The sequence below is a fragment of the Bufo bufo genome, chromosome 2 (genome assembly GCF_905171765.1).
Source record: "Bufo bufo chromosome 2, aBufBuf1.1, whole genome shotgun sequence".
In the NCBI taxonomy this organism is placed as follows: Eukaryota; Metazoa; Chordata; class Amphibia; order Anura; family Bufonidae; genus Bufo; species Bufo bufo.
Genome location: NC_053390.1, coordinates 71,535,072 through 71,561,612, shown reverse-complemented (window position 1 = coordinate 71,561,612; position 26,541 = coordinate 71,535,072). Strand labels below are relative to the sequence as shown.

At 47.9% G+C, this 26,541-nt stretch overlaps 1 protein-coding gene across 2 annotated transcripts in view; it reads left to right on the top strand.

Moving 5' to 3' along the window:
• STOML2 (stomatin like 2) overlaps positions 1-17,130 on the top strand; it is a 28,091-nt gene extending 10,961 nt beyond the window's left edge. The window contains exons 2-10 of one of the 2 annotated variants that reach the window (XM_040421201.1): positions 1,838-1,990; positions 4,846-4,945; positions 5,095-5,153; positions 6,209-6,310; positions 8,902-9,036; positions 11,770-11,914; positions 14,542-14,621; positions 16,207-16,335; positions 16,514-17,130. In XM_040421201.1, the coding sequence (XP_040277135.1) occupies positions 1,907-1,990; positions 4,846-4,945; positions 5,095-5,153; positions 6,209-6,310; positions 8,902-9,036; positions 11,770-11,914; positions 14,542-14,621; positions 16,207-16,335; positions 16,514-16,621 (942 nt within the window). In that variant the 5' untranslated portion in view covers positions 1,838-1,906 and the 3' untranslated portion in view covers positions 16,622-17,130. The remainder of the gene's footprint in view (positions 1-1,837; positions 1,991-4,845; positions 4,946-5,094; positions 5,154-6,208; positions 6,311-8,901; positions 9,037-11,769; positions 11,915-14,541; positions 14,622-16,206; positions 16,336-16,513) is intronic. The other variant, XM_040421200.1, reaches the window with a different exon arrangement.
• The last annotated feature ends 9,411 nt before the right edge of the window (positions 17,131-26,541 follow it).

The following is a 26,541-nucleotide window of genomic DNA, read 5'->3' as shown; positions in this document are numbered from 1 at the left end:
TGGATGGTACAAGGTACCACTAGGTTCCGAACTCAGGTTCGGTTCCTAGTACCTTAATTCCCAGAGTTATTACACCAAGTCTCGCGCGATTTCGAGCGGGAACGCCGTACAGTATTACAACAAAGTTTTTTGTAAGTCGGTACATCCGAAGTCGATTTGCTCATCCCTACACGTGACCAATGGTCGTGCCGTCACTGTCTAGGGTAAGCTGCAAAAAGGCTCACAGGAGCGCTGCTGCCTTCTGAAACAGCTGATCGGCAGGGGTCCCAGGTGTCAAACCCCCAGCGATCAGATACTGATGACCTATTGAGAGGACGGGTCTTCAGTTACAAAAAGTCGGATAAGTCTACTTTCACATTGGTGTTTTGGCTTTCCGTTTGTGAGATTCGTTCAGGGCTCTCACCAGAGGTCCGAAACGGATCAGTTTTGACCTAATGCATTCTGAATGGAAAAGGTTCCGCTCAGAATGCATCAGTTTGCCTCCGTTCTGTCTCCATCCGCTTTGGAGGCGGACACCAAAACCCTGCTTGCAGCGCTTTGGTGTCTGTCTGACAAAACGGAGTCAAACGGATCCGTCCTGGCACACAATGTAAGTCAATGGGGACGGACCCGTTTTCTCGGACGCAATCTGGCACAATAGAAAACTGATCCGTTTTGGCTTTGTTAAAGATAATACAAACGGATCCGTTCTGAACAGATGCATGCAGCTGTATTATCTGAACGGATCCGTCTGTGTAGATCGATGACGGATCCGCACCAAACGCGAGTGTGAAAGTAGCCCAACCCCTTTAAAAATAGCGGCGCTGTGTAGTTGTGATCTTTGGTCGTGTGCTGTTTTCACACTGTATGATTGCCTCCTGCATCGAGAAAGCTATCCATAGGTGTCCTTCATCCGATGGAGGTCACATAAGTGTCCGTTTGCCCTCTGTTGGGCCATTACACCTCTGTATACCCTTTGTTTTGCTGTATGGATTAGCAGAGCAGACTCTGCTTTCCAGTAAGAAAGACGTTTCTCATGCTGTATACCTCGTAGTGGTAGTCTATGGGTAACGGATGGCGGTATATCCCTATACAGTGGTGTCCATCAGAGGTAAATGTTGAGAAGTCTCACCGATGGCCACTACTCTCAAGATCATGTAAACTACCCCCCTGTGTAGTCCAGGTGATGCCCACGCTGCCTCTAGATCCTCCATCCTTTATGGATTGTGTGCAAGCAGCTATAAATTCAGCTATAATGGCTTTCTACATGGCGACTATGTTAAAGGGGTCGTCTCCCTTCAGCAAATGGCATTTATCATGTAGAGAAAGTTAATACCAGGCACTTACTAATGTATTGTGATTGTCCATATTACCTCCTTTGCTGGCTGGATTCATTTTTCCATCACATTATACGCTATACGTTTCCATGGTTACGACCACCCTGCAATCCAGCAGCAGTGGTCGTGCTTGCACATTATAGGAAAAAGCTCTGGCCTCTCTGGTGGCCGGGACTATGGGAGCAGACATAGACACGCATGCGCAGCATACCTCGTCCTGGCCATCTCGTATCTGCACTGCAGCAGTGGTCGTAACCCCTGGATATAAGAAGTGTATAATGTGATGGAAAAACTAATCCAGCCAGCAAAGGAGGTAATATGGCCAATCACAATATATTAGTAAGTGCCTTGTATTAACTTTCTCTACATGATAAATGCCACTACTGAAGTGAGACAGCCCCTTTAAAGTAACCCTATATGTGATGACAGATGTGCAGATCTTTATCTGCTTTTTCTGGTGAGTAAAGACACTCATTCCTGAAGCGGTTGTCCTCATCTCCTCTCATTTCTTATCTCTGCAGGGCTCCCAAGTAAATGGTCCTAAAGCCTGGAACTTTGAGGCGCGCCGTTGTGCATCCTCTGGACTTCCCATGAACACGGCCATCTTGTTTGTTCCCCAGCAGGAGGCCTGGGTGGTGGAGCGCATGGGCAGGTTCCACCGCATCCTGGAGCCGGTGAGTGCTGGACGCTCTCTACGTCTGGAGGCTCCTGCTCATGGACATCCTTGTGGGTTTAAAAAAAATATATAATAATCGCAAGAAATTGCCCATTCCTGTGGCTTCTTCGTAGGTTTTGTATTGTATGCTATACACATTCCTTCTATATGTATTATACTTCATTACCGCTGTATGCCATACACTACATTCCTTATTACCGCTATATACCATACACTACATTCCTCATTACCGCTGTATGCCATACACTTCATTCCTCATTACCGCTGTATGCCATACACTTCATTCCTCATTACCGCTGTATGCCATACACTTCATTCCTCATTACCGCTGTATGCCATACACTACATTCCTCATTACCGCTGTATGCCATACACTACATTCCTCATTACCGCTGTATGCCATACGCTTCATTCCTCATTACCGCTGTATGCCATACGCTTCATTCCTCATTACCGCTATATGCCATACACTTCATTCCTCATTACCGCTGTATGCCATACACTTCATTCCTCATTACCGCTATATGCCATACACTTCATTCCTCATTACCGCTATATGCCATACACTTCATTCCTCATTACCGCTGTATGCCATACACTTCATTCCTCATTACCGCTATATGCCATACACTTCATTCCTCATTACCGCTGTATGCCATACACTTCATTCCTCATTACCGCTATATGCCATACACTTCATTCCTCATTACCGCTATATGCCATACACTTCATTCCTCATTACCGCTGTATGCCATACACTTCATTCCTCATTACCGCTGTATGCCATACACTTCATTCCTCATTACCGCTATATGCCATACACTTCATTCCTCATTACCGCTGTATGCCATACACTTCATTCCTCATTACCGCTGTATGCCATACACTTCATTCCTCATTACCGCTGTATGCCATACACTTCATTCCTCATTACCGCTATATGCCATACACTTCATTCCTCATTACCGCTGTATGCCATACGCTTCATTCCTCATTATATACCATACACTAACATATTGCCTATACAACGTGTACCCCTTCCCTGACCAGTCAGTGCTGCCATGTACAGTGGGGGAAATAATTATTTGACCCCTCACTGATTTTGTAAGTTTGTCCAATGACAAAGAAATGAAAAGTCTCAGAACAGTATCATTTCAATGGTAGGTTTATTGTAACAGTGGCAGATAGCACATCAAAAGGAAAATCGAAAAAATAACTTTAAATAAAAGATAGCAACTGATTTGCATTTCATTGAGTGAAATAAGTATTTGAACCCTCTAACAAAAAAAGACTTAATACTTGGTGGAAAAACCCTTGTTTGCAAGCACAGAGGTCAAACGTTTCTTGTAATTGATGACCAAGTTTGCGCACATTTTAGGAGGAATGTTGGTCCACTCCTCTTTGCAGATCATCTCTAAATCCCTAAGGTTTCGAGGCTGTCTCTGTGCAACTCTGAGCTTGAGCTCCCTCCATAGGTTTTCGATTGGATTAAGGTCCGGAGACTGACTAGGCCACTCCATGACCTTAATGTGCTTCTTCTTGAGCCACTCCTTTGTTGCCTTTGCTGTATGTTTTGGGTCATTGTCGTGCTGGAACACCCATCCACGACCCATTTTCAGTTTCCTGGCAGAGGGAAGGAGGTTGTCGCTCAGGATTTCACGATACATGGCTCCGTCCATTTTCCCGTTTATGCGAATAAGTTGTCCTGTGCCCTTAGCAGAAAAACACCCCCAAAGCAAAATGTTTCCACCCCCATGCTTGACGGTGGGGACGGTGTTTTGGGGGTCATAGGCAGCATTTTTCTTCCTCCAAACACAGCGAGTTGAGTTAATGCCAAAGAGCTCTATTTTGGTCTCATCAGACCACAGCACCTTCTCCCAGTCACTCTCTGAATCATTCAGGTGTTCATTGGCAAACTTCAGACGGGCCTGCACATGTGCCTTCCTGAGCAGGGGGACCTTGCGAGCCCTGCAGGATTTTAATCCATTGCGGTGTAATGTGTTTCCAATGGTTTTCTTGGTGACTGTGGTCCCTGCTAATTTGAGGTCATTAACTAACTCCTCCCGTGTAGTTCTAGGATGCTTTTTCACCTTTCTCAGAACCATTGACACCCCACGAGGTGAGATCTTGCGTGGAGCCCCAGAGCGAGGTCGATTGATGGTCATTTTGTGCTCCTTCCATTTTCGAACAATCGCACCAACAGTTGTCACCTTCTCTCCCAGCTTCTTGCTAATGGTTTTGTAGCCCATTCCAGCCTTGTGCAGGTCTACAATTTTGTCTCTGACATCCTTGGACAGCTCTTTGGTCTTTCCCATGTTGGAGAGTTTGGAGTCTGCTTGATTGATTGATTCTGTGGACAGGTGTCTTTTATACAGGTGACTAGTTAAGACAGGTGTCCTTAATGAGGGTGACTAATTGAGTAGAAGTGTCTAACCACTCTGTGGGAGCCAGAACTCTTAATGGTTGGTAGGGGTTCAAATACTTATTTCACTCAATGAAATGCAAATCAGTTGCTATCTTTTATTTAAAGTTTTTTTTTCGATTTTCCTTTTGATGTGCTATCTGCCACTGTTACAATAAACCTACCATTGAAATGATACTGTTCTGAGACTTTTCATTTCTCTGTCATTGGACAAACTTACAAAATCAGTGAGGGGTCAAATAATTATTTCCCCCACTGTATTACCCACATTCTCACACTTTGTGTAATATCATTGAATCTCAGCCAATGTAAAGGGTTTTCATTTTGGGCAGAGCTATTTGTGCCCTGACGCACTTCAGTCTCTTCACCCATGTAGCAGGTGTACCTTACCCCACACACTGTCACACGTATAACATTTGTCTCTGTTGCAGGGTCTGAACCTTCTCATTCCATTTCTGGATCGCATTCGATACGTGCAGAGCCTGAAGGAGATTGTGATCAACGTTCCTGAGCAGTCGGCTGTGAGCCTGGGTGAGTCCTCTGCCATGTCTGATACCTGCAGGTCTCCACATTGGATTTTATGGAAGGGTTCTGGGCCTGCTTTCCCTAGATTATCAGATTTTTGTTTTTAATGCCATAATAGGCAAGGAAATGTCACTAACAACCTCCTCTGTCTACAGACAATGTCTCCTTACAGATAGATGGAGTGCTCTACCTGCGTGTCTTGGACCCCTATAAGGTATGTGTCCACGCGCTCCCCTTCCTATGGACTTGGAGAAAGCAAGTCCAAGAATAAGATTATAAACTATTATAAAATAAAAATTTTCCAATCCACTTTGTTTCAGTTTCACAGTGTTCAGGATCTCTGCTTGGTGTCAATGAATAGGTATATGGTTTACATCCTGAGCCTATGATATTCCATTACTTTCAGTGGTGAAGGTCCAACTGCTGGAACCACCACCGATCCTGAGAATGAAGGGGGTGCAGGCAGCGCTGCGTCCCCTTCACTGTTTTCGCCTGCACAGCGGCCCTGTGGCCACCCACTGCGCAGGGAACTGCAGCACCGCTCCATTCAAGTGACATTGCACGCGCAGCAAAGTGTCTTGCAGCGCCACTGTACAGAGAAACCATAGCATGGAAATTGGCACTACACCGGCGCTGTAGCCTCTTCATTTTCAGGACCCGGACCCCCACCAGTCAAAAATCTTGGCACTATGCTGTCACTTTATGAGACTGGAATACCCCTTTAAACTTCACACCCCCCTATTGCTTGTTACACTTGTATCCAGTCTAGACAATCCTCTGTGAGCTTTGAGTTTGATCCATATCTCTCCATTTCCAGCCTCAAATAACCCCTTTAAGCCTTCTTTTACACGAACATATTTGACGCCCGTGTGCAGTCCGTTTTGACAATGGACAGCACACAGAGACATACAAGTCCACATGGGGCTATTCACACATCTGTTTTTCCAAGAAGCTCTCCGCATGCCCTATTCTGGTCCATGTTTGCAGACCAGACCCGCCCACTAGAGCCTGTGAAAGGACAGCACAAGAACATTTGTTCGCTGTCCGTTCTCCACACGTCCATTGCTATGCGGTGTGGAAAAAGTATAGCGAAACCTGGAAGTGTGAAAGGGAAAACGGGATGACAAAAGGATACAATAGACATTCACACACACGCCAAACGGCCATGGCTTGCAGACGCCAGTCCGATAAGCTTGTGCTGATAATGCTTCATATAAACCGGCCATAGCACCAGCACGTCCATTCACTGTTCCCTGCCTTTGTCTTCAGGCCAGTTACGGTGTGGAAGATCCAGAATACGCGGTCACCCAGTTGGCGCAGACCACCATGCGTTCTGAACTTGGCAAACTGACATTAGACAAGGTCTTCAGGGTAAGTTTACGTTTTGTCACTCAAACCAGTTGTCACGTAATATGTCATGACCAGTTGCTACGACTCGAGGGGGGCAGGGAACTGCCGCGGCCAGTCATAGGCTGCACCATCAAACTGGATGTGGACAGCGGGGGGGCAGCACAGCACAAAGGAGCCGAGGGGAAACCCAGTGGAGGAAAAGAGGTAGGTATGCTTTCCCCCACAGGTCCGCCACTAGGGGAAGGGGGGATCTGCCAAAAGACATCCAGGTGATGAACATGTAATTACCCAAAAAAATGTAAAAAGTAGAAAGAAAGTGACAAAAGGCACACTCCAGAGGACTCCATACTAGCTATTCTGGCCACAAGGTCAATGCGGAACGAAACGTCCAGTTTCACAGAATTAGGCCACTTGCACACGAATGTAAGGGTTGCGGGCCGCAAATTGCGGTCCGCAGTGCATGGGCACCGACCGCGGGGCAGCCGCATGTGGATCGTAGACCCATTCACTTGAATGGGGTCCGCGATCTGTCCGTTCCGCAAAAAGATAGAACAATCTATCTTTTTGCGGAACGGAACACCACAGAAGCACTCCATAGTGCTTCCGTGGGGTTCCGTTCCGTGCTTCCGTTCCGCATCTCTGGATTTGCGGACCCATTCAAGCGAATGGGTCCGCATCCATGATGCGGAATGCACACGGCTGGCGACCTGTGTATTGGGGAACCGCTGTATGGGGCACGGAGCCCTTACGTTCGTGTGCAAGAGGCCTTAGGCTACTTTCACACCTGCGTTCAGGTGTCCGCTCGTGCGCTCCGTTTGAAGGAGCTCACGAGCGGTCCTGAACGCAGCCGTCTGGCCACAATGCATTCTCAATGGAGGCGGATCCACTGAGAATGCATCCGCCTGCCAGCGCTCAGCCTCCGCTCCGCTCAGTGAGCGGACACCTGAACGTTCGGGTGTCCGCCTGGCCGTGCGGAGGCGAGCGGATCCGTCCAGACTTACAATGTAAGTCAATGGGGACGGATCCGCTTGAAGATGACACAATATGGCTCAATCTTCAAGCGGATCCGTTCCCCATTGACTTACAATGTAAAGTCTGAACGGATCCGCTCAGACTACTTTCATACTTAGAAAATTTTCTAAGTTTTAATGCAGACGCATCCGTTCTGAACGGATGCGAACGTCTGCATTATCGGAGCGGATCCGTCTGATGAAACATCAGACGGATCCGCTCCGAACGCTAGTGTGAAAGTAGCCTTAGTAGCTTTTTCTCAATTGATAACAACATATTTTACGCATCTGGATCGTTACTTGGATGTTTGACTCCTCACAGTAAAATCTGATCTAATTGCTTCGTTATTTTGGAGTGCTGGGAATTTCTGAAATGCTTTGGATGACTGAAAACTTAGACAATTGTGCGGACCTCAGCTCCATCAGGAAAGGGGAAAAATATTATTATTTAGTCTAAAATACATGTTGTTGTGCAAAAAAAAAAAACTTACACCTAGGTGTGACCTGAAGTATTCACTGAACAGGATATTCAGTGTGATTTGCGAGTAGTATTAAAAAAAATATATATATATATGTATATTTTCAGATGTTTTTTTTTTTTTTTTTTTTATATATATATATATCCACCTGCAAAATTGTATAAATGACCTGAGGATGGGTCATTGATATCCTGACACTGCATGACCCATTTAAAGGGTTTCTATCACCTTTAAAAATGGGTATTAGGCTGGCGGACATTATCGATGTTCTAATGTCAGCTGAACATAACTATATTAGTGCCATCTCACTGCTGCCGCCGTTATTGAACCTGCTCCTAGAGGCTCCGTTCTCCCCCCTCTTTTCACGCCCTTCTTCTTTTGATTGACAGGGCCAGGGCAGCGCTGCTCTCCTCTCGCTGGCCGTGTCTGCAGTGTAAATCTCGCACCATTCAGTATTCGGCGCAGTAAGGAAGCCAGTAGCTGCTGAGCGTCCTTCCCTCACTGCGCCTGAAAGGCGCGAGATTCAGACTGCAGACACGGCCGGCGGGAGGAGAGGAGCGCTGCCCTGGCCCTGTCAATCTAGTGTAGCAGGGTGTGGCCAGTGGAAATCGGAGGCATCGCCCCCCCCCCCCCCCCCTACTCCTAGAGGCTAATTAGCCTATTATAAAAGTAAGTTTTTTTTTCTCAAAAACGGTGGCAGCAGTGAGATGGCACTAATATTGTTATGTTCAGCTGACATTAGCACATCATTAATGTCCGCCAGCTTAATACCCATTTTTTAGGTGACAGAAACCCTTTAAGGCCCCTTTCGGACGAGCGAGTTACAGTTCTGGAATGTATTGGGTAACACTGACAGCGTTATGTCAGTGTTCTACAATATATTGCAGACCCCTAAGGGGGGTTACACAGCATCATAAATCCATATGATGCTATGCATGGGAGCTGCCGCATAGTCGCCCTGTGAGTCCGATGCGTGGAACTCGCTCGTCTGAAAGGGGCCTTGAGGCACAGACAGGCCTGGTCATTGGGGAGCAGACTTTTTGTGCAAAAATGTCTTTATCCATCTGTAGTTCTCTTCTCTGTCATCAATGTCAATATCAGATTTGTTTTCTGAATATATCAGGAGAGAGAATCCCTGAACTCCAACATTGTGTGCGCCATAAACCAGGCTTCTGATTACTGGGGGATCAAGTGTCTGCGGTATGAAATTAAAGACATCCATGTACCTCCCAAAGTCCGAGATGCCATGCAGATGCAGGTGGGTCCTCATTGCTTGTCTTGTAAGATTTGTATATCACACCTGTGCACCTAACACCTAACTTGTTGCACCCAGCCTCGCTCACGCAGTACGATTAGGGGGAATCCGACCTCTGGGACCACCACCGATCATGAGAACGAAGAAGCCACAGCTGTAAAGGCTGCAGGGAATAGCAACCGGCCCCATGGACCTGAATGAAGCTGCACGGCAGGTGGCTGGGTGCTGCATCGCTTAAACCATTGCTCTGGCCTACTCGTTCTCAGGATCAGGGGGGGTCCGCAGGTTGGATCCCCACCTATCCTAAAGTGATTGCATATCCTTGCGTTATTAGGTAAATATATACCCCTTTACTTACAGCGAGAAACTGAAAGGAAGTATGTATTTCTAAACCTCTGCTTGCTGTAAGTGAATGCCTGCCACGTTCATGTTTACACTCAGTGGTGGAAAACCTTTGTAGACTTAATATTTTCTCACAGCTGAGAGTTTGCTACAAACTGTAACCAGTCCCCTGTGAGACAAACATTCCAGGCTCATACATTTCAACTGCCCTGATACATTGTAGCAAACTATCAGCGGAGGATAGACTTTGTGTTTAGGTCACAGAGTATTGTCTATAGACAGCGTCATTGAAACCTATCCTCAGCTGCGAGAAGCGTTGTGTCCGTACAGTTTTTAGGTTAGGGGGTCACACGTGACTGAATAGCTGCAGATTTGCCGTCCCAGACTTTCGTGCAGCAGATCCGCAACGTTCTACCGTGAGGAGGGTGAAGTCTGCTGACTCTTCTGTGGCAAAGACTGTGTGTAGTACATGCGTTTTTTTTTGCTGCGAAATGCAAAAAAAGCTACAATTTCTGGCCTGTGTGGACGTACCCTCAAACCTCTGCATCTGAACAAGGAATGTTCCCGTTCACTGACAGCAGGCAGAGATCTGCAATGGAATGGAAACATAAAGGGGCACATTTTATCAAGCTCGCCTGCTTTTAGGCGTCGTATTCGACAGGTGTTTTTGATTCGGCTGTCAGTCTTTTGCCTGGTATTTTATTAAAAGTCGCGCTCCCATTGATGAGTTAGACTGGGCGTATTGGTATTAGTCTTTTTCAGTTAGGCTACCTTCACACCAGCGTTTTTGCTGGATCCGTCGTAGATCAGCAAAAACGCTTCCATCACGATAACGGATGTATTATCTTTAAAATAGTCATGACGGATCTGTCATGAACACCATTGAAAGTCCGTTTTCTGTTGTGTCCAAGAAAATGGATCCTTCCCTAATTAACTTAGATTGTGAGGCATGACGGATCTGTCTTGCTCCGCGCCACATCGCAGACAGAAAAATTATTCTGTCTGCGATGGGGACGCAACCAAACAGAACAGAATGCATTCTGGTGCACTCCATTCAGTTCAGTTCAGTTTTGTCCCCATTGACAATGAATAGGGACAAAATGGAAGCGTTTCCCCCCCCCTTCCCCGCTATTGAGATCCTATGACGGATCTCAATAGCAGAAAGGAAAAAACGCTAGTATGAAAGTAGACGGGTGAATATTCACTGGCAGTGAAAACGTCATCACACCTGACCCTGTCAATCAAAGTACAGAGGGTGCGGCAGTTGAACAGAGAGTAGACAGTCTCCAGGTGTAATGACAACGCCCCCGTTGCTCCTAGAGGCTCATTTGCATATACGAAAACATCATGTTTCTCAGCAATGTGGGCACATATAAACACGGGACCAACACAGACACCTTCAGCTGCTAAGCGCACATGTAACAGGTCAGACAGTGTCATAGGGACAAATCTGCTGACAGATGCCCTTTAAAGTATTTGTTAAATCCGTCATCACTCAGCGCCATTAGTCTTGCTGATTTAGAAGCAGCAATGATGTGAGCGCCACAGCTAGTCACTGGCCTCAACAGTCCGGCGCTGTGAGTAGATGCAGTGGTCACGTGGGTGAGCGGGCACATCACCACTGAAGCAAAATAACGACTGGTTGGGGAGAATGGAGGCGCAGCACTGAGGCGGCAGGGGTTTTAACAGGGGAGTAGTGATTATTTTATGTCATTTCCTCCCTATGGCCACATTTTTTACTACATCGAAAAGCCCCTTTAAGCTTTTTGGCCAGTCTCGAGACCAAACTCCCTGCTCATGTCCGGTACTAATCCTGTCAATAATGACGACGAAAGCGAAGCCAAAGGGGAGCAGCAATCCCTTCTTGGGGGTGTCAGTACTTGGATCCCCTCCAGTACTGTTCTCTAGCAGTACTAGTTGGTTAAGGGATTTTTCACATCTATTTTAAATGTGCATCTAGTGAAGGGCAACTTGCATTTTTTCTTTTTTTTTCTTGTCACATCCAGAGTGGCATTGAGAATTCAGCTGGTTCTCAGGCTGGAGGAACTGACAACCTCCTGCTGGTTCAGTGTGTGTATTAATCAGGGAGCTATGTCATAACCTCTAATGGTAGCAAACCATTTTATATGATAAAATCCTGTGCACCCGCAGCCACCACTAGGGGGAGCTCAGCTTACTGCATACATTTATACTTTGTGCTCAGTAATCAAACTGGATGTTTCATGCTCCCCCTAGTGGATGCTGCAGACATCCACAATTTTGTCATCTTGCATCTGCGGGGTATTTGCTGCTCTGTAACCTAAATATGGCGCTACAACTATTGTGTGAAGATGGTAAGTGTCCATATCGGAGCGCTCTGTCTGGCATGTGAACACAGTCTGGTTGTCTCCTCAGGTGGAGGCCGAGCGGCGGAAGAGGGCTATGGTGCTGGAATCTGAAGGGACCAGAGAATCTGCTATCAATGTGGCTGAGGGGCAAAAACAGTCCCAGATCTTGGCCTCTGAGGCAGAGCGAGCAGAAAAGATCAACTATGCTGCAGGTAGGTTGCTGAGGGTAAAGTTACCCACCACAGCACATTGGGATCCCCAGGCCCGGGAGGAGAACCACTTCCCAGCGCGTGAGCAGATTTTGTTGTCTCATTGATCTTAACCATTTGCTGAGATCTAATTGGTTGACGTTAAAATCCCAGAGCCTGAGGCTGCACTACTGAGAGATCCGGATGACATGTCTCTCGCTGATTGCCATCAGGTGCAGCAGTGTTAGAGGCCGTGTGCGGATTCCAGTGACCAATTACATGGATGACCCCACATGTACATACAGAACTGCCACTACTCAAGGCTTTCAGGATGTAAACGAGCAGAGATCTTGATAAGGGTCCATTCACACGTCCGTATGAATGGTCCGGATCCTTTCAGCAATTATGAAGAATGGGTGCGGACCCATTCATTTTCAACGGGGACGGATACGGACAGAACACTATATGCTGTCTGCATCCGCATTTCTGGATCCGCACTTTCGGATCCGCAATTCCGTTGTCCTATTCTTATTCACAATTGCGGACAACAAAAAGGCATTTTCTATGAGAGTGCCGGCGATGTGCAATCCGCGAATTGTGGAACGCACATTGCCGGTGTCCGTGTTTTGCGGATCTGCAAAACACTTACGGACGTGTGAATGGACGCTAAGGCCTCAAGCACATGACTGTGTCCGTTTTGCGGTCCACAAAAAACTGATGCGGTCCGTGTGCCGTGGCATTTATTTTTATTTTTTTTGCAAACCCAATGGGTCCGATGATCCGTGTGCTTTCTGAATCCATATGTCCATTTCGCAAAGAGTTAGAACATGTCCTATACTGCGGACCGCAGACCCATTGAAGTCCATTTTGGTTCCTGGTTATTTGAAGGATTCACGCACAGTATTGCAAGCCTTTGATAGTTTGGAATGTAAATTATGAATGGAGATGCAGATGTATCGCTATACACCAACATTCCTCATCCACTAGCAATACAGTCTTTACAGTGGGTGTTGGCCTCCTATAGTGACTACACCATACAACTCCAAGATTACATCTGTATGTTCAATGGGGATTATTACCAGCAAGTATCTGGAGTTTCTATGGTGGCTAAATTTTCACCCTCAATAGCTAATCTTTTCATGGCTTGGTGGGAAAGGTATTTCCTGTTTGTAGATACTAATCCACGTTACATCGACGATCTATAGATTATATGGGTCGGCGATGTCACGGACATTCCTGCTTTTGGTAAGTTTCTCAATGAGGGAATAAATGCACTGAAGTTCAACATACAACATGGTCCTATATCAACTGCATTTGTATGGGGATGTTGTGCATTCAGTGATCTTAACATCAACTCCTAGGAAAGAGACGGCAGGTAATACTACTACCGTGTCATCCACCTCGTGTCATCCACCTCGTGTCATTAGAAACATACCAAAGGGTTAAATAAGGGCAAGACGTAACTGTTCCAATGATGGGCTATTTGCTAGGGAGTCAGAAAACATAGGAAGTAGACTACACCCAAGAAAATATACTATTCAGTCTATAGAGGAAGCCAAAAAATTGTCTCTCTCTAGACAGTAAAAATGAATATTTCCTGAAAAAGTGGCTTCTGACAAAAAAGTAAAAAAAAGAAAGAAAGGGAAATCCGGTGACCTTTGTGACAGGTTACAGTAAGGAATATTTTGATATCTGTAAGATCATACAGCGACATCTACCAGTGCTAAATTTTGACTAGGAGTGGAAAGGGATGGTTAATGATTTTCTTTTAGTTACTATTTTGATATTTTCTTTTTGTTTTTTGATGTATTTGGTGATCCCTTTGGTGTTTGGCTAGATCCCCTCCCCCAATGATCATGTGACGTTGATGTCCAGGTTAACTGGTGCAACACATGATTAGAAGGAGGTGAACATTAACTTTTGTATATGTCATGAGTAAGGACTGGAATAGCAGGGTCCGAAACGAGTAGACGGTGTGAACTGTGGATGTGACTCGTGTTTGGATTTTTTTGCAATCAATAAAGCTGCAAGTTTTTTTATCAGAAGATGGACCGCAATTTTTTCTTAATAAAGTCAATAGGTCTGCAAAAAATGCTGATGCAATACGGACGGTATCTGTATCTTGAGGACCGAAAAACACATATGGTTGTGTGCACGAGGCCTAACTGGGGAACTGAAACCCCAAATATGTTAGTTGTTGAAGAATGAAAAGTTCTGCAACTTCCTAAGCTTCACTTGCATAGAACTGAACATGGCTGACGCGTTCCAAGCTGTTATTGTTGGGGTTCTGAGCGGAGAAGCCGGTCAGTTGTGATCTGTAGTGCTGTTCATCGTAACCAGCTCCAGGGCATTATAATCCTAACTCAGATGGTAAAATACTTAGAGGGGCTATCCCACAGGATAGGTGATAAATGTATGATTACAGGGGTCTCTGATTGCTGGGACCTCCAACTATCCCATGGACAGGGATCCTGGAGTCCCCAGTTTGAAGTAGTAGTCCGTATGTTGGTCCAGCTCTCTAGTCATTTCCATAGGACTGGCTGAATGCTTGGCAGAGCACCATGCTCAGAGGGTCTCTGCTCGTGGCCCTGCACCAATATTTTTTTACTTAAAAAAAATAAAAATTTTAATAAAACATTGTATTCCCTCAGGTGAAGCAAATGCAATCCTAGCCAAGGCTAAAGCCCGGGGCGAGGCGATCCGTCTGGTGGCAGATGCTCTCACCCAGCAGGTAATGTCTCCAGCGCTCTCTTTTCTCTCTGCAGTTAGGTTTTGTATTTTGGCTCCTGTTACTTTTCAGAATGCATTCATCAAATGGTTTTCATTCTTGGGCTGTGTCAGTTTTGCGGTATGCAAACCACAGATCCGCAGAATACGGATGAGGTCCGGATGCCTTGCACATTTTTTTTTATTTTTTTTTGTGGACCCACTCACTTCAGTGGGTCTTTGGTCTGCGTTTTGTGGACATATCGTGTGCTTTCCGCATCCGTATGTCTGTTCCGCAAAATGTTAGAACATCTTCTGTATATGGCCACAAAATTCATACCCCCATGCGACAATATTTAGTTGCACGTCCAGTTTTACACAGTGTTTGGCACCTGGACGGGGGTGGAGCAGGGGCGCGTCAGGAGTTGTCTAACATTTCAGGTGTTAAGGTAGGCGAAAAAATACTTCAGGCCAAGTACTTTTTCTCTTCAGGTGCACGGACTGCCTAATTTACGACAAGGCGCACGCCTTATATAAATTAGCCGAATGTTACGGCAGCATAGGGAGGGAATCTAAGACCGACGTAAAAAGCTGTTCTTAGTAAATGACCCCCACAGGGGGTGCAAAAAAAAAAATGCCCAAGAAAACGTATGGTGGCCGAAAAAATCAATGTGGTTATTTTGGGGTTTTTGGCAATGCAGATTTGTGTGTGCGTAAGGACCCTTACACGGACAGCTCATGGATTATTCTTTACTTTACGCGGTGCTTGTTTGCTGCCAGGGGGCCCTGCAAATTAATGAAGAGACTGTCCAATGTGCACAACCCTTTCATTTTCTAAAGGAGAGGAAGTAATTAAAAGGATATTACGGTTAAGTTTATCCCCCTATCCACAGGATAGGGCAGCGATGGCTAACCTCCGACACTCCAGCTGTCATGAAACTACGACTCCCAGCATGCTTCATTCATTTCTGTGGAGTTCTCAGAACAGCCAAGCAAGTGTGCATCTTGGGAGTTGAAGTTTTACCACAGCTGGAGTGCCGGAGGTTAGCCATCACAAGGATAGGCGATAAGTATTAGATCGGTGGGGGTCGAAGCGGTAGGACTCCCAACTGATCTAATACTTATCCCCTATCCTGTGGACAGCACACGGAGTGCTGTCCGCATCTTTTGCGGCCCCGTTGAAGTGAATGGGTCCGCATCCGAGCCGCCAAAACTGCGGCTCGGATGCGGACCAGAACAACGGTCGTGTGCATGAGCCTGTTTTACAGGCTAGGGCAGCACTAAAGCCCACCCATTAGTGCTGGCGGCGTCATTGGGCCCACCGCTAGGTGGAAGCCTCTACCTAGATTACCCATGGAGAGCCCAGTACGTCACCGGATCTTCAAAAAAAGCCTTTGCCCTGGGAAGGAGAGCATTGGAGGATTTCATGCAGGGGGGCTGCCTGGGTGAAAATGGGGATATGTCCGGGTTCAGCTCTGAACCACCCCTTTAAATCTCCCAGTGTATCCAGTATTATATGACTTTTTTCATGAACCTCATTCATCAGTCTGTTTTTTTATAACTTATGTGTTTCATAAAGTGGATAGTAATCTTGCTGCGTTGCTTTCTAGCACGGCGATGCTGCGGCGTCCCTCTCCATAGCTGAACAGTACGTGACCGCCTTCTCTAAACTGGCTAAAGACTCTAACACCATACTACTCCCAGCAAACACCGGAGACGTCACCAGCATGGTGACCCAGGTCTGTATACTGCTACAGCAGTCTCCAACCTGCGGCTCCTCACCTGTTGCAAAACTACAACTCCCAGCATGCACTGAAAAGTCAGGCTTGAAGTGGTAGTTCTGCAACAGTTTAGAAGCCGCTGATGTACACGATCTCATTTTATCACCAGGTAACTTCTCTCTCTTTTCATTCACAGGCCATGGGAATTTACAGCACACTAAGCAAAAACCTACAGCAAAACAGTCCCTTAGTAGAGCCGGCAGAGGACGACAAACTGACGGGGGCGGTGAAGCAGAGGTCCTGATGGATGGTCCTGCCATGCCGCACACCTATGTCACCGCCCAATATTAGGAGATTTTGTATTTTAAGTTTGATATGTCACATAATATATGATTTCAGACAAAGATTGATTCCGTCATTTATTTGTTATCATGCTTGGGACTGTGACGATCTGTGCTGCACTCTTATAGGTGATCTCTGCTGAAAACCAGGATCGCCATGTCTATTCTTACCCAACATGTATTTTTCCTAGGTTGTTGAATAGCGTCTGTTTAAATCTGTATTGGGTGACAACTGCAAATCTTATGTCATCTGCTATTGTCACTGAGAGACCTGTGGACCACTTATTGTCCCTTGAAGATGCCCTGTGGCTTATCTTACAGTCATCCATTTGTCCCCATGTTGGATATCAAGCAGGCAGTTACTAAGTAAGCAGAGCCGGTGAACGGTGCATAATCTAGAACACAAAAAACAATGGCAGAATTGCTTTTTTTTCTTTTTTTTTTTGCATCCCCCATAAGTTTTAGATTTTCCCCTGAAATGTAGCCATTGAAAAATACAACTTGTCCCACAAAAAAAGCCTTCAAACAGCATAGAGGGAAACGATATTTAAAGGTTTATACTCATTTAGGCCTCATGCACACGGCCGTGCCGTTTTTTGCGGTTCGCAAACCGCGGATCCGCAAAAAACGGAGCCACCTGTGTTGCCTTCCACAATTTGCGGAACTGAACGGGCGCCGGCAATATAAATGCCTATTCTTGTCTGCAAAGCGCGGACAAGATTAGGACATGTTATATTTTTTTAATAGGGCCGCGGAACGGAGCCACGGATGCGGACAGCACACGGAGTGCTGTCCGCATCTTTTGCGGCCCTATTGAAGTGAATGGGTCCGCATCCGAGCCGCCAAAACGGCGGCTCGGATGCGGACCCAAACAACGGTCGTGTGTATGAGGCCTTAGGTCCCACCATTGGGGCCTGCACCTGTCTTGAGAAGGGGCGGTCTCAGACCCTTGTTTTGCAGTTGAGGTAAATGGAAAAATTACTGCTCATGCGCAGCTTAATTCACTTCTATAGGAGTTCTGAAAATAGAGTAAGCAGGCTTGGCTACATTCACAAGTCCCATAGAAGTGAATTGTAAGAGATGCACATGCAGGCCCACCTTTCCTATAAACTGGCATAGATTTGTTCTATAATTTATGCCACTTTCTGGCATATATTAGAATAAATCTGGTGGATCATAGGAGACCCATCCCCTCTAAGCCCCCCCCCCCCCCACACTTTTTGAAATGTGGCAAAAGCAACGTACAATTGGAAAAGGTTGCAAAGTCTTGCGCAAAACCGAAGTATGCCAAATTTAGTGACTTTAAAAAAAATATATATATATATTTTTAATATAATGGGTAAGTTGCATAATAAATCCCTCCTCGATGTGCTGGGACTTATTGAAAAGTTTGGTTCAAGATGTATGGAGATTGTGGACGGTCTTTTATGTTACTAAGGCCTCATGCACACGACCGTTGTTCTGGTCCGCATCCGAGCCGCAATTTTTGCAGCTCGGGTGCGGACCTATTCACTTCAATGGGGCCGCAAAAGATGCGGACAGCACTCCTTAGCAGAGCAGGGGGATCGCTGCAGAGGAGCGATTTCTACAATGGGGGTTAATGAACTTGCGCGTACATGCGCACGCATAAGAGCGGCTCTCTGGAGGGATACAGTCCCTGAACACCCTATAAAATTTTACAGCGGACTGCATTTCCACGTGGACATCCCCTCCTAAGGTGGACCCACCCGTGGCACGGCTAGCCAAAAATACGGCTATTCCGATAGCCGATGGATCCTCTCTTCATTCCGCTGAAGATCGTCGGATGGAATCCTTGACTAAGTCCCTTTTTGTGGCCATGGGGTCAGCCCTCAGGCCAGTGTTCGCCTCCGCATGGGTGGCAAAGACAATTTCTGAGTGGGGCAGCCAGCTGGACCAGGACTTAGTATCCGAGGTCCCTGCTGAGGACCTCCGATCCTTGGCGCAGCTAATCATTCAAGCAGGGAAGTTCCTCTGCGAGGCGTCCCTGGACGCTGGCGCCCTCATCGCGCGCACTTCGGCGCTTAGTCACCTTACGCCGCGAGCTTTGGCTGAATGTGTGGGCAGCGGACGTGACTTCTAAGCATTCTATGGTCAGTCTCCCCTTTGCTGGCACCCGTCTCTGGTTCTCTGCTGGACAAAATTATTTCTGAGGCCACGGGTGGCAAGAGCACCCATCTTCCACAGCCTAGGGCCAAGCGGACCTCTCATTAGGTCAGGTTCCTCTCGTGGCAGACCTTTTTGTAGATTCGCTAGTTCCCGCCCCGCAGCGAGTTCCTCTGCTAGGGGCGGCGGCTTTCCTTCACAGGATCGACGCAAGAAGCCGTCCTTTCGGGCACAGACCTCCTGGCGTCCCAGACCTCAGGCCGCTCGACCCCCTGCGGCTAAGCAGGCCTCCGCCTGAAGGTGCGCCCCCGCCTCCTCTTCCAGGACGTCTGGCGGGCCCACGTGTCAGACGCTTAGGCACTCGAGATTGTGTCCTCGGGATACCTGATCGAGTTCCGGTCCCTTCCCCCATACAGGTTTTTTCAATCCCTTCTTCCACGGGACCCCGAGCGGGCAGCCGCATTCTCCCAGGCCATTCAGTCCCTCCTGGACCGGGGAGTCATCTCTCCCAATTCCCCAGCAGAAAGGTTCAAGGGGTTCTATTCAAACCTTTTCGTAGTCCCCAAAAAAGGAGGGCTCGTTGCGTCCCATCCTGGACCTCAAACTGCTAAACAAGTTCCTTCAGCATTTTCGGATTGAATCCCTTCGTTCCGTAATTGCTTCTCTGGAGCAGGGGGAATTCCTTTCGGCCATAGATATTCAGGATGCATACCTCCACGTCCCCATCGCACAGAGTCACCAGCGCTTCCTGAGGTTCGCCATAGGAGACTATCATTACCAGTTTGTCGCCCTCCCGTTCGGGGAGGCAACTGCGCCTCGGGTCTTCACAAAGATTCTGGCCCCTCTTCTCGCCCTGCTCCGTTCCAGAGGCATCTTCCTTATGCCTTATCTGGACGACATCCTCATCAAAGCCCCTTCCTTTGCTCAGGCATCCAACAGCGTACAGATCACGCTAGAAGCCCTGGCGCGTTTCGGGTGGTTGGTCAACCTGCAGAAGTAATCTCTGACGCCCTCCAGGCAATTGGTCTTCCTGGGTATGCTTCTGGACACGGCCATGGCATGGTTGGCCTTCCCCCGGACAAGCAACTGGCCTTGCACAGTTCTTTGAAGAGGCTTCTCGACTGCAGACTTCAGTCCATTCGGCTCTGCATGCGGACGTTAGGGAAGATGGTCGCCTGTTTCGAGGCAATTCCCTTTGCCCAGTTCCACTCTCGCACGTTCCAGAGAGTGATCCTGTCCTCCTGGGGCAAATCTTCAGAGAGTCTGGACTATCCCATCCGCCTCTCTCCTCAGGTGCGGTCGTCCCTTTGTTAGTGGCTGTCGGTTCCAGTCGAGGGGAGGTCCTTCCTTCCGATCTCCTGGATGGTTGTTACCACCGACGCCAGTCTCCTGGGTTGGAGAGGAGTATTCCCTCCCAGGACAGTCCAAGGCACATGGTCTCGGTCGGAGTCCAAGCTCCCGATCAATGTCCTGGAGCTCAGGGCGATTCTTCTGTCCCTCCGGCACTGGACCCACCTCTTGAAGGGGCGCCCAGTCAGAGTCCAGTCGGACAACGCCGCGGCTGTGGCGTACATCAACCACCAGGGAGGAACACGCAGCCTCGCTGTGATGCAGGAATCTGCCGAGATCTTACTGTGGGCGGAAGCCCATGTACCAGCAATTTCAGCGATCTTTATTCCGGGGGTGGAGAACTGGACTGTGGATTTCCTCAGCAGGACCACGATAGATCCGAGCGAGTGGTCCCTCTACCCGGAAGTATTCGAGGCGATCTGTCTCCGATGGGGTCACCCCGACGTGGACTTGATGGCCTCAAGGCTCAATCGGAAACTTCCAACCTTCCTTTCCCGCGCAAGGGATCCGGAAGCTTACGGCGCAGACGCTCTGATCTCCTCTTGGCAGGGGTTCTCCCTCCTTTATGTGTTTCCCCCCCTTTCCTCTCCTGCCCAGGGTTCTACGGAAAATCAGGATGGAGGGCATTCCGTCGATCCTCATCGCCCCGTCGCGCGTGGTACGCCGACATCGTTCTTCTGGGAGACGTCCCTTGGTCACTGCCACTCAGAGATGACCTGCTTTCGCAGGGACTGGTCTTCCATCAGCATTTAAGGTCTCTTCGTTTGACGGCGTGGCCATTGAGACCGCCATTCTAAAGCGAAGAGGTTTTTCGGTGGATGTTATCCGCACTATGATTCAGGCTAGGAAGCCTGCTTCTTCCAGGATCTATTACAGAACCTGGAGGTCTTTCCTGGGTTTCTGTGAAAAACGGACCATTCCTCCTCTTCGTTTTTCTCTCCCCACGATCCTGTCCTTTCTTCAATCAGGGTTGGTCCGTGGTTTGGGCCTTATCTCTTTGAAGGGTCAGGTCTCGGTGCTTTCTATTTTTTTCCAGCGCCCTCTGGCCCCCCTCGGGCCTGTAAGGACTTTTCTTCAGGGGGTGGCACATACAGTTCTTCCGTTGCCGCCTTGGGATCTGAATTTAGACCTCCTAGCGCTCCAGGCTTCCCCCTTTTGAGCCTCTACGGGAGATTTCTCTCCGATTCCTGTCCTGGAAGGTGGTTTTCCTTGTGGCTATCACTTCCTTCAGACGGGTGTCTGAGTTGGCGGTCCTTTCTTGTAGAGAACCCTTCCTGGTTCTTCGTAAGGATAAAGCGGTTCTCCGGCCCGTTCCTTCCTTTCTTCCGAAGGTGGTCTCCGACTTCCATATCAACGAGGAAATTGTCCTTCCCTCTCTGTGTCCCTCTCCTTCGCACCCTAAGGAATGGGAGTTGCATCACTTGGATGTTGTCAGAGCTCTCAGGATCTATTTAGTGTCCTCCACTCCCTTCCGCCGTACGGACTCCCTTTTTGTCATTCCGGAGGGTCCTCGCAAAGGGTTAGCGGCCTCCAAGGTGACCATCGCACGTTGGATTCGGGCTGCGATTGTGGAGGCTTACTGCGCCCGAGACAGGGTTCTGCCCTTTGGTGTCACGGCTCACTCCACCAGAGCGGTGGGCGCATCTTGGGCTCGGAGGAATCGGGCTTCGGCTGCACAGTTGTGTAAGGCGGCTACTTGGTCCTCCTTACATACCTTCACAAGGTTTTACCAGGTGCATACTTATGCATCGGCGGACGCTGCCTTCGGCCGCTTGGTCTTGCAGGCGGCAGTTTCCTAAATGACTGCAGGGACTATGTTTCCATAGGGCTGTGGTTTTTCCCTCCCTGTGGACTGCTTTTGGACGTCCCACGGTTCCTGTGTCCCCCAATGAATATGGGCGAGAAAAGGAGATTTTTGTATAACTTGCCAGTAAAATCTCACACCCAGTGTCTGCCCCCCCTTTTTATCTACATGGGACACGCGCACCGCCACTCTTTCCCGCAGTGCTGATCGATATATTGTATACATTGGGGTAGGATTCAGTCCGGATGCTGTGCGCTCGTTATACGTATCACATCCGGATGGCAAATGGACTCATGTGAAATTAGCCTAAGGCCTCTTTCACACGACTGTATGGCTTTTTCAGTGTTTTGCGGGCAGTTTTCCCCGGATCCGTTTTTCCGTTTTTTTTCCAGTAGTGTTTCCAGTTCCGTTTTTCCATTTGGTTTCCGTTTTTTGCAGATCGCAAACGGCAACAGAAGCATGGCATATACAGTAATCGCATAGAAAAATTGGGCTCGGCGTAAAATTTAATAGATGGTTCCGCAAAAACGGAACGGATACGGAAGACATACGGATGCGTTCTGTTTTTTTTTTTGCGGACCCATTGACTTGAATGGAGCCACGGAACGTGATTTGCAGGCAATAATAGGGCATGTTCTATCTTTCAACGGATGTTCTATCTTTCAACGGAACGGAAATACGGAAACGGAATGCATACGGAGTTCATTCAGTTTTTTTAGCGGAACCATTGAAATGAATGGTTCCATCTACGGAACGCAAAAACGACCCGCAAACTGGGGGGGGGGAGAACGTTTGTGTGCAAGAGGCCTAAATAGGAAGCTGCTTTATTTGTGTCTTTCCATAAAAGCGCTTTCAAGCTGAAGCGTGATCCGGCCATGAGACTGCAAGATCTGATAGATCATACTTCAGCTTGAAATTGTTCTCATTGTGTGTGCATCTATTTTAGGCTACATGCACACGACCGTGTGGGTTTTACGGTCCGCAAAAAAAACGGATGACATCCATCCGTATGCCATCCTTTTTTTTTTTTTTCGCGGATCCATTGTAACAATGCCTAAAATGGACAAGAATAGGATGGCTACGGAACAGACATACTGATGCGGACAGCACACGGACCTACTGAAATTAATGGCTCCACATCCTATCCGCCAAAAAAAACGGAATGGACATGGAAACAAACGTACGTGTGCATGTAGCCTTATGGAAAGATACCAATAAAGGAGCTTCCTATTTGGACTACTTAAAGGGAACCTGTCACCAGTTTTATGGTGTCCTAACTAAGGGCAACATAAATAAGTGACTGATTCTCTTAGCAAAATGCTGGGTCACTTTCTTTAATTGACCCAGTCAATCTGCCAACATCTTGTATTGCAAAGCTCCAGCTCATAATGATGAGTCCTGAATATTCATGAGCTCCTGACTGTTCCCGCCTACCTGCTGCTGATTGACAGTTATTTTCCATATGAACCAGCAGCAGGTGGGCAGGGGAGTGGCTATAGCTCTGAATTAAAAAAAAAAACGCTGGACTCACTGACATCACGCTGGACTCAAATCAGAACATTAGCATGCGGCATCTTTGTGTGTATATTATGCGGTAACCATCTGTCACACCAGTAAGTGAATACATCTAAGGCACTTTTTAGTAGTTAATGATTGTATGTAATTAGTTAGATTATAATCAAATATCCACATGACAGGTTCCCTTTAAATGTGAGTGGTCTGATTGATGTACACTGCTCAAAAAAATAAAGGGAACACAAAAATAACACATCCTAGATCTGCATTAATTAAATATTCTTCTGAAATACTTTGTTCTTTACATAGTTGAATGTGCTGACAACAAAATCACACAAAAATAAAAAAATGGAAATCAAATTTTTCAACCCATGGAGGTCTGGATTTGGAGCCCCCCTCAAAATTAAAGTGGAAAAACACACTACAGGCTGATCCAACTTTGATGTAATGTCCTTAAAACAAGTCAAAATGAGGCTCAGTAGTGTGTGTGGCCGCCACGTGCCTGTATGACCTCCCTACAACGCCTGTGCATGCTCCTGATGAGGTGGCGGACGGTCTCCTGAGGGATCTCCTCCCAGACCTGGACTAAAGCATCTGCCAACTCCTGGACCGTCTGTGGTGCAACGTGACGTTGGTGGATAGAGCGAGACATGATGTCCCAGATGTGCTCAATTGGATTCAGGTCCGGGGAACGGGCGGGCCAGTCCATAGCATCAATGCCTTCATCTTGCAGGAACTGCTGACACACTCCAGCCACATGAGGTCTAGCATTGTCTTACATTAGGAGGAACCCAGGGCCATCCGCACCAGCATATGGTCTCACAAGGGGTCTGAGGATCTCATCTCGGTACCTAATGGCAGTCAGGCTACCTCTGGCGAGCACATGGTGGGCTGTGCGGCCCTCCAAAGAAATACCACCCCACACCATTACTGACCCAATGCCAAACCAGTCATGCTGGAGGATGTTGCAGGCAGCAGAACGTTCTCCACGGCGTCTCAAGACTCTGTCACGTGCTCAGTGTGAACCTGATTTCATCTGTGAAGAGCACAGGGCGCCAGTGGCGAATTTGCCAATCTTTGTGTTCTCTGGCAAATGCCAAACGTCCTGCACGGTGTTGGGCTGTAAGCACAACCCCCACCTGTGGACGTCGGGCCCTCATATCACCCTCATGGAGTCTGTTTCTGACCGTTTGAGCAGACACATGCACATTTGTGGCCTGCTGGAAGTCATTTTGCAGGGCTCTGGCAGTGCTCCTCCTGTTCCTCCTTGCACAAAGGTGGAGGTAGCGGTCCTGCTGCTGGTTTGTTGCCCTCCTACGGCCTCCTCCACGTCACCTGATGTACTGGCCTGTCTCCTGGTAGTGCCTCCATGCTCTGGACACTACGCTGACAGACACAGCAAACCTTCTTGCCACAGCTCGCATTGATGTGCCATCCTGAATAAGCTGCACTACCTGAGCCACTTGTGTGGGTTGTAGACTCCGTCTCATGCTACCTCTAGAGTGAAAGCACCGCCAGCATTCAAAAGTGACCAAAACATCAGCCAGGAAGCATAGGAACTGAGAATTGGTCTGTGGTCACCACCTGCAGAACCACTCCTTTATTGGGGGTGTCTTGCTAATTGCCTATAATTTCCACCTGTTGTCTATCCCATTTGCACAACAGCATGTGAAATTGATTGTCACTCAGCGTTGCTTCCTAAGTGGACAGTTTGATTTCACAGAAGCGTGATTGACTTGGAGTTACATTGTGTTGTTTAAGTGTTCCCTTTATTTTTTTGAGCAGTGTATGATCCATAGCCCTGAGGAAGGTGTGGGTCTGATTACCTTGTTCATACACAGAAGTGGTGGAACCATGACACACCTCGGCGGAACACGGCAAAGTGTTTTTTAAATCCACAGCCTGTCAATTTATGTTGCAAATTTCTGCTGGGGGTTTCATCCTTCGCAACGGAGAGAGTGAAATCTGCAGCAAACCGGCAGTCTCTATGCCAAAATCTGTGGTGGAGCCACCACGTGTGACTTACTACTTGTTAAGACAAGCGATTTTTCATGTCCAAGCGTAGAATGGGCAGCAAACCGACACATTCAACTCAGTGGGCCGACTCGCCATTGATCTGTTCAGAGAGACGCACAGCGGGCACTGGTTTGATCCAATTTTCACAGTAGACTCGTCCGTTCAAGTTAATGGGTCAGTGGAAAAAAATAAATAAATCTGATTGCACATGTGATGTCATCAGAAGTTTTTTTTTTTTTTTTTATCCTTGGTGGACGTTCAACTTTTTATTTTTGGACGGACATGAAAAAATTGATGACCTACTGATGCCATATGGAGAAATGGAGATCAGACTGATTCAATGTGGATGGAAAATCGTCCGCTTTTAGTGGACACAACGCGGATGAGTTTTATATCGCTTGTCTGATTATGCTTTGTAATACAGAGCAAAGCCAAGCAACGGAGCCTTTTGTCGGCAGGTGCGGGAGGTCGGTGCTGTGCGCAGGGCCGGTTCTAGGTGAAATGGGGCCCTGGGGCGAAAAACAATAAGAGGCCCCCCCGCATGACACTTGCTGACACAAGTGCCTCTCCATGCGCCGGTAACAAGTGCCTCTCCATGCCCCCCATGTGCCAGTATCAAGTGCCAACCCCTCATGTGCCAGTATCATGTGCCAACCCCCCCATGTGCCAGTATCAAGTGCCTCCCGATCCCTCCATGGCACATTTCTCCCCCTCCATGGGCCAGTGGCAGCAGCCCCCCCACATGCCCATTTCTCCAAGCTAGCACATCTCTGCTCCCACTGCCACTGGGACAGGTGAGATCTAGTTGTTATTTGTACCTGTTGCTGTTGGCTGTGTGTGGGCCTTCCATGGCAGACAGTGGCTGGCTGGCGCTGGCTCGCTCCTTCTTCTTCTCTGGGGGCGGAGCTGGCAGTGCCAACGTCACAGAAGACGACAGCGGCAGCACGCTCTAGCAGCCACTGCTCTCTTAATGAGGCAGGCAGCAGAGAGGGGCTCAGAGCGGCCGCGGGCCCCTTGCAGTGTGTCTCGCCGGCGGCGCCTCAGTCTTTCCATTAGTCTGGACTCCAGGACCAT